The sequence below is a fragment of the Hippocampus comes genome, unplaced genomic scaffold (assembly GCF_001891065.2).
Source record: "Hippocampus comes isolate QL1 unplaced genomic scaffold, H_comes_QL1_v1.1 scaffold371, whole genome shotgun sequence".
Taxonomy (NCBI): Eukaryota; Metazoa; Chordata; class Actinopteri; order Syngnathiformes; family Syngnathidae; genus Hippocampus; species Hippocampus comes.
In genome coordinates, this window is record NW_017805065.1 from 156,321 (window position 1) to 164,650 (window position 8,330).

Below are 8,330 nucleotides of genomic sequence, written 5' to 3' on the forward strand. Positions count from 1 at the left end.
CCGGGGGGTCGAATGATTTTTTGGCTTTTTTTTTTTTTTTTTAAAGTTTGTTTGACTGTTTGAAACACGAAGCCCTTCCAATTCATTGTCCCCCCCTGACCCCCCCCCTCTGGAATTAATATTTTTATTGTCATAAGCGCACAAGATAACACACGAGCTATTGAAATGCAGTCAATACACCCCCCTGCGCGCCCCCCACAAAAAAAAAATTCCACATCGCTGGGGCCCGACCGGAACGGAGCGGGTGTCAAAAACTTACTTGATCGTTGGGCGCCGCGGCTTCGTCGCCGGCGCCCCCCGGCGGCGGTTTGCGGTCGGTGGGTGACCCGTTGCCAGGGCGACCGTCCCGGTGGCGCAGAGGAGAGGCCGCCGACTCAACGGGATCCCCGTCGGCGTCCGGCCCGTCGTCGGCGTCCGGCTCGTGGGACGCCACGCTTGCGTTCGGGGGGGCCGCCCCCCCCCCGGTGGCGTTTTCTGACGCAAAATCCAAAGAGGTGGATGATCACATGATGAATTTTTTTTTTTTCCCAGCTCAACTTGACGGCAAATGTTCCCGCCCCTTGCAAGCGCGCCTCTCCATCGTTATCTCACCTGGCGGATGGGGGGAAAAAAAAAACCCAACCAAACAAAAAGCAGACAACAAAATACGCCGGCAATTTAGCGTTTGTAAACGTGCACTCGTGCGCGCCTCTTCCAGCTGAAGGTTTCACCGTCTTTTCACAGACAAACGGTGTAGTTAGCTTCAAGTGCACTATACCCCATACCGGCGGGGCCACCCGGTTGCGTCCAAGCCGCGGTCCAGCGGCAGTCCCGGGCGTGGACTTGCCGCTGGACCGCACGGAGCCGCCCCCCCAGCCCTCCCAGAACCAGGGCTTGTGAGAGTGCTCCATGACCCGCCGGGTCAGGCGATACTTGAGAGAGTCCTCGTAGCATTTGGAGAAGGTCTCCCACTTGGGCTCCCGGAACTTCTTCATGTACTCCGTCCGGACTTTCTTGGTCACCATGGCGACGGGTGCGGAGCAGCTGCAACGAAGCAAACGAGGGAGACCCTCTCATCGTCAATTCATCTCTGTCCAATCCGCCTTTGAAATCAACAATGTCGATCCCTTTATTCGAAAACATTATTTTCAAATTTGACAGTACAGAAATGTAAAAAAAAAAAAAAAAAAATATGATGATTCAGTTAGTCGTCCGGGCTGTCAACCTGTCGTCAAGAGTCCACAAAAAAAAAACAACAAAAAAAAAAAGCGGTTCATGGCGAGCGGTCGTGGGTGACGTCAGCTGCCAGGTTGTATCCAAGGCCACGCCCCCCCCGATTGGCTGAACTCGGCTTAGTGGATCGGCTCCGCACGCGCTGTCACGTGATCCCCAACCTGTCAGCTCCGCTGGAAATAACATCCATTATTGATTCATCAAGCTAGCTGGACGAGCGATGGTGCTCTTTTTTTTTTTTGTTTGTTTGTTTTTTTCGGGGGGGGGGAAATTAAGCCGTGTTGAAAGTCTTGGACGATTTTCAGACGCTCAAACGAAGGCGGGCAACGATTGTCGTTCAGCTGCTTTGGGAACACCGCGAGGAGGAGGCGGGCAGGCGGGCGTTTCAATCGCGACAACAACGGGAGCAAATTGAGTTGCACTCACACGGAACTTTCTTCCCGGAAGGAGTTAAGGACTCGGTCGCGTGAATTCCGCTAAACGAGCAGCGGCATCAGTTCGGTTCAGTTCAGACCCGCGGGAGGCACGGGGGGGAGGTCAAGCTAGCGTGAGTGGAGCCAACAATTTCCGGTTTGGACCTTCAAAGCATTACGAGACAGGAAGTGTAACTTTCCATACGATATGTGGTTCCAAAATAAAATACATTAACCTTGATTAGAGCACCTTTATTCGAGAACCATGATACGTATCCTAGTTTAAAGCCTACTTTGAAATCCGAACCTTATTGTTCGACCCCACTTCCAAATTCCAAAATCTATCTATCTATCTATCTATCTATCTATCTATCTATCTATCTATCTATCTGTCTGTCTGTCTGTCTATCTATCTATGTATCTGTCCGTTGATTCGTCCATCTGTCGATCGGTCGTTCCGTCCATCCCGGTTAGGGCGAGTCGAGTCCTTGAGGTGGGATTTCTTGAAATAGCAAACTTGAAAAGTGCAATGATCAAACTAATCTGTCGGTAGAGTCCAAAACCGCAACAACTTCCCTCAACCTGGGACTGGACCTTCACAATTAAAGCTTTTTTGGCCAACCTTTACCTTCACCCAATCGCATCATGACGATTATTTCTTCAATCATATAATTACTTTCCGCTCTTGAAAGAATGGTTCTGTAGTCATAGAATCATAGAATTCCCATTCTGTTTTTTTTCCGATAAAAACGCCCTAATGTACATGGTTGTTTTTTTTCATCTAAAATGTCTTACTACACATGGTTGTTTTTTTCGGCGAAAAACGCCTTACTATACGTGGTCGTTTTTATCGGGTTAAAACGCCTTACTGAACATGGTCGTTTTTTTCCGATAAAAACGCCCTAATATACATGGTTGTTTTTTTCATCTAAAATACCTTACTACACATGGTCGTTTTTTTCGGTTAAAAACGCCTTACTATACATGGTCGTTTTTTTTCGGCTAAAAACGCCTTACTATACATGGTCGTTTTTTCCGATAAAAACGCCCTAATATACATGGTTGTTTTTTTCATCTAAAATACCTTACTACACATGGTCGTTTTTTTCGGTTAAAAACGCCTTACTATACATGGTCGTTTTTTTTCGGCTAAAAACGCCTTACTATACATGGTCGTTTTTATCGGGTTAAAACGCCTTACTATACACGGTCGTTTTTTTCGGTTAAAAACGCCTTACTATACATGGTCGTTTTTTTCGGTTAAAAACCGATAAAAACACCTTAATAAACATGGTTGTTTTTTTCATCTAAAATGCCTTACTACACATGGTTGTTTTTTTCGGCTAAAAACGCCTTACTACACATGGTCGTTTTTTTCGGCTAAAAAATGCCTTACTATACATGGTTGTATTTTTCGGGTTAAAACGGCTTACTATACATGGTCGTTTTTTTCCGATAAAAACGCCTTACTATACATGGTAGTTTTTTTTTTTTCCGATAAAAACGCCTTACTATACATGATCGTTTTTTTCGGGTTCAAACGCCATACAATACATGGTCGTTTTTTTCGGCTAAAAACGCCTTACTATACATGGTCATTTTTTTTCATCTAAAAACGCCTTACTATACATGGTATTTTTTTTCGGCTAAAAACGCCTTACTATACATGGTATTTTTTTTCGGGTTAAAACACCTGACTATACATGGTCGTTTTTTTTTCTGATAAAAACGCCTTACTATACATGCTTACAATCCATGGTTGTTTTTTTCAGGTTAAAACGCCTGACTATACATGGTCGTTTTTTTTTCGGCTAAAAACGCCTTCCTATACATGGTCGTTTTTTGTCCTATAAAAACGCCATACTATACATGGTCGTTTTTTTTCCGATAAAAACGCCTTACTATACATGGTCGTTTTTTTTCGGCTAAAAACGGCTTACAATACATGGTTGTTTTTTTTCGGCTAAAAACGGCTTGCAATACATGGTCATTTTTTTTCCAATAAAAACGCCTTACTTTACATGGTCGTTTTTTTTCGGCTAAAAACGCCTTACAATACATGGTTGTTTTTTTTTCAGGTTAAAACGCCTTACTGTAAATGGTCGTTTTTTTCGGCTAAAAACGCCTTACTATATATTGTAAATTTCCCCAGTGTGGGACAAATAAAGGATATCTTATCTTATCTTATCTATACAGGGTTGTTTTTTTTTTTCCCCGATAAAAACGCTTTCATATACATGTTCGTTTTTTTCGGCTGAAAACGCCTTCCTATACATGTTCGTTTTTTTTTCATCTAAAAACACCTTCCTGTACATGGTCGTTTTTTTCGGCTAAAAACGGCAAACTATACATGGTCGTTTTTTTCGGGTAAAAACGTCTTACTATACATCAGCGGTGTATAACATACGACCGGAACCTGCCCGCAAGGAGGTTTGATCAGGCCCGCAGGATAATTTAAAAGTGAAAAAATGCACACAAGACACGGAACGAATATTTTAATAAGGTGCAATTCATGAAATATCCGCTAGGGAAACACACTGTTTTGAGCAGAGGAAAAGACAACATTGTTTTCATCAGAGAAGAAGACAACAGCAGCCTCATAGACCCAACACAGCAGACGTTATCAAGGACATGTGAATACTTTATTCTTTTCACATATTATAGCACTCTCCTTAGTTTGTAAGGTGTAGGCAGGGATTACATTTAGATTTTATATGCTCGTGTAAATGGTTTACAAATTCCTTTCTTTATAAATCTCGTTTAATTTTAAAAGTGCATTCCTATATTTTTCAAGACGAATTACTTGTTAAGGTTTTGTGCCTTTGTACAGTCAGTGGGATCAGTTGCAATGCATATATGTGAATGATAAAGTAAATTGCACATTTGTCTCAGGAAATCTTAGGTGCTTCATGAAATGTTTTGTAAAAGATATGTTCATTAAATGTCAACATTTTCCTCGTGTTCTTGTGCATCTTTGGACCAAAACAAAGGAAAGACATATTATTTTGGTTATTTATAGCAGAGTCTGGTATAATTTTTAATGGTCCGGCCCACTTGACATATACCCCGGCCCTATGCGGCCCACAATGTGAAATGAGTTTGACACCCCTGATTTAGATGAAGGTGCTTATTAAATATGTGTAAAACAAGAGCACGAATGTCAGTACGATTCTTGTAAATTTCTTTGTTCCAACTTGAAACCATTAAAAAATGTTGAATGTGTTGTTGTTCATTGTTGGTCATATGTCAAGTGTCGTGACTTATTCTTTAAATGGCTTGTTTGGAACCCGTACATGCGCCTATTTTTATGTCAAATGAACAAAACATGCAATTTTAATGTACTGTACCGCATTTTTCACACGAGCCGGGTTTTAATTTGACAGTGAATGTGACGTCAGACAGGTACTTCCGGCAGCGGGCAGGTAAAGCCGATTGAATTCCGACAAGCAGGTAGAGTGAGGTAGCGAACGGGCGCGATCGCCAGATCGTCCGACTGGAAGCCAAAAAAATAAAATAAAAGAGAACAGTGCGGCTTGCTGCCTCTTCGCCGTTTGAGGTCAAACTTGGGACGACTCGCCGGTTTTGTTTTGTCATGAGGGCACGGGCGGGCGCTGCGATTTTGGATTGAGCGACCGCGCCGCTGCAATGCCCGCTGGAGTTGCGTTCACGGCCCTCCTGATGCTGTTGGAATCCGCGGCGTCGGCGCAGCCTGCCGGTCGGTCCTTCTTTTTCCTTTTATCTTTTTTTTTTTTTTTTTTAGCGAAGGGTTCTTTTCTTTTTCAACCCGCTTCCTGAACGGACCAGTTCCTCACCGCAAAGGTTCTGTTTGGCGAAGTTTTATTGATAGATCTCGCGGCGCGCGCGCGCGGCGGAGTGCGCGACGTCCGTCAGAACGCGACGAAAGAGGAGTGGGCAAAATATGAATTGGTTGCGTTCATCTTCCCTCAATTCGAGATATTCGTTTTTAAACATATTTTTAAAAAGTTAAACAACCGTTGAGATGGTTTCTAATTTAGAATATTGACTTTTTAAAACACATCACATAAATCATCGTCACGGTTAAGCGCAGTGGGCATGTTGAAAGAAGCCGCAGGAGGAAGTGTGACACTTGATCTTTGTACAGTATGTTTTAAAGCGTGTTTTTATTGAAACAATAATAAATTACTGTTGTAGCATATCCCAACCACAGAAAAAGTCACTCAACATATCGAGTTAAACATATTCATACATCCCATTTTCATCAGACTACGTCCTTAAAGTTTGAGCGACTCAACCTGATTTATGTTTGATGAATACTTTGCTTTCGAAAGTTCCTTTTGAACACAGCGAGTGAGTCACACCTTCCCAGGTAAGATCCGAAATTAGTTCACAAATGGACGCCTCCTATCGAGTATTTGTTCGTGTTGTGATTTTTTTATTTTATTTTTTTTGTAGACACACACACACACACACACACATTATTTGTTCGTGTTGTGATTTTTTATTTTATTTTTTTTTGTAGACACACACACACATACACACACACACATATACAGTGTATTTATTGATTCATTGATCTAGAATGTGAGATGCGGCAGATCTCGTTTGTGGACCATATGAATAGAGCTGGGCCTCACGTGGACCCTTGGGGAACCCCGTGAGTGATCCTCAATTAATTTGATTGCATGTTGTTGCACAGCACACTTGATACTGATATCCGTGAGCAAAATAACCGTTCACCCGGAATATGTTGTAAATCTTATGAGTGAACTGACCAATTTGACAACCTATTCAACTCGCGTGTCTATCGTTGTACTCATTTCACTAGTTGTGTGAAATCAAGGCTGTGGATGTTATCGGTCAATTTGTCATCAAACCCGAGTATGAAAATGAAATGAGGACAAGCGATTTCCTGTTGAAAATCGACCACGTCGCATATTCTTGACGCACGCGAGACCCAACGTTTTGTGCCGCGAGTTGATTCGCAACTCAGAGGTGACGTCGGAACTTCCGTTTTGTTTTCTCGCGAACCGGCACGAGCACACGAGGGTAGACTGAATTCAACTTTTATTGTGCTCAAAGTGCAAAGTGCTCAAAGTGCGAGAGAACGTGTCCGCTCTCTCACGAACGCACGGCCGACACGAGATCATTCTCCAAAACGAGAAAGTGAATTGAGGAGCTTCCCCGGGGACAAAGGTAGTGCTTTGATGGCATCTTTGCGGAAGCGAACCGGAAAATTTCGTGTCGTCCAAAGTGGCGCTTTTGAACCATTAAAGCGAGTCAAGTTTAATGAACTCATTAACTCCCAAAGACGTTTTTAAACGTCTTTTCAGACCTGGTCTAGAGTTGGCTGCTACTGAATGAGTTTAGACACTCACGTAGTGCTTTGCCGCTGTCGCGGGGGCCAAGGCACTCCGGTGAATTGAGGCGCTTCGTTGAGACAAAAGTGGTGCTATGCCACCGCCGTGCGGTCACCGAAACCCCGAGGATAGCCGTTGCTTAACTGGCTCGCGTCTTTGCTGGTTTTTCAGCCCCGCCTTTGGCGCCGCCCACCAACGTGACGGTGACGTGCGACGACGGCGCGGCCACGGCGAGCTGGCAGTACGAAGAGGACGCCGACGTGCGCTTCCTGGTCTACGTGGGCGACTCGGGGGGGCGCCGCCGCCACCTGCGGGACTGGACCTGGCGGCGCGACTACGGGAACCTGAGCGCCTGGGTGTGGGAGTCGCTGGAGAGCGTCATGGACGTGCACTCGGTCAGCGTGGCGGCCGTGGCGGGCGCCGACCGCTCGTCCGCCAACGCCTCCGTCACCTTCACGTACAACAGCGTCAAGATGGCCGACGTCATGTGTGAGTGGCGCCAAAAATTCCACAAAAAACAACGATGTACATTGATGAATAGGTTTATTTCTTCTCAACAAAATGCTGCAAAATGTTCATAATTCAGGCATACAAGATTATGATTGCAAAAAAAAAAAAAACGATCCAACTTTAGCTGCTTCCTCTGCGATATCTCCGCAAGAAACTTTCGCAACACTTCGTTTTCACGTGACATAATTTGGCAGTCGTCTGCTTTCCGCGACGTGAAGGCCGCCGATCTCGCCGATCTCGTCTCGCGAGGACGGATATCTCATCACGCGAGATGACTTCACGCGAGATCAAAACAACAATGGCGGCGATTGTCAAACAATGGCGGCGATTGTCAAACTGCGATCGTTGTTGGGGAAAAAATATTTCACATTATTTGGATTATTTATTTTTTTTTGACTGAGAAATTTCCTTACGTCCCAAAAACGCACATTATTTGGAACTGTGCGTCCGGCTGGAAAATTTTGCGTCTCGGACGCGGGACGCAGAGGTAACGAGATGGCTGCTTCTCGATATGACTTGCCAATCTTCCCAAATTCAACGTTAGCGCTCTCTTGGGATTCCTCGGGTCTTGATGGCTTTTTAATGTCCCCCCCCCTCCCTTGGCTTAGGCAAGTTGGACTTTCCTCACGTGGATGTGAAGGCGAGCGACGCAGACGACGTGAGCGCCGCTGTCATCTTCCGCAACCCGCTGCGCCACCACCCGCAACTGAGCCGCGCCACGCGGCGGGCCGCCGTCTCCTTTCAGTTCAAGGCTAACTACGGCGCTGTAAGAACACATTTTTTTTTTTGTTTTATGTTATAATATGTTAATGTCTCAATTGGCAAAAATGGGCCTTTTTTTTTTTTACCGGGGGGG

The 8,330-nt window shown here is 44.7% G+C and overlaps 2 protein-coding genes across 2 annotated transcripts in view; one reads left to right on the forward strand and one right to left on the reverse strand.

Moving 5' to 3' along the window:
- ccsapa (centriole, cilia and spindle-associated protein a) overlaps positions 1-1,895 on the reverse strand; it is a 2,123-nt gene extending 228 nt beyond the window's left edge. The window contains exons 1-3 of the mRNA XM_019864488.1: positions 1,639-1,895; positions 758-1,023; positions 260-474 (exon numbers count right to left, since the gene is read on the reverse strand). Coding sequence (XP_019720047.1) covers positions 260-474; positions 758-1,004 — 462 coding nt within the window. The 5' untranslated portion in view covers positions 1,005-1,023; positions 1,639-1,895. The remainder of the gene's footprint in view (positions 1-259; positions 475-757; positions 1,024-1,638) is intronic.
- A 3,146-nt stretch (positions 1,896-5,041) lies between these two features.
- The window catches only part of LOC109512620 (uncharacterized), a 4,499-nt gene continuing 1,210 nt past the window's right edge, over positions 5,042-8,330 (forward strand). The window contains exons 1-3 of the mRNA XM_019864489.1: positions 5,042-5,340; positions 7,136-7,453; positions 8,083-8,240. Of these exons, the coding sequence (XP_019720048.1) occupies positions 5,271-5,340; positions 7,136-7,453; positions 8,083-8,240 (546 nt within the window). The 5' untranslated portion in view covers positions 5,042-5,270. The remainder of the gene's footprint in view (positions 5,341-7,135; positions 7,454-8,082; positions 8,241-8,330) is intronic.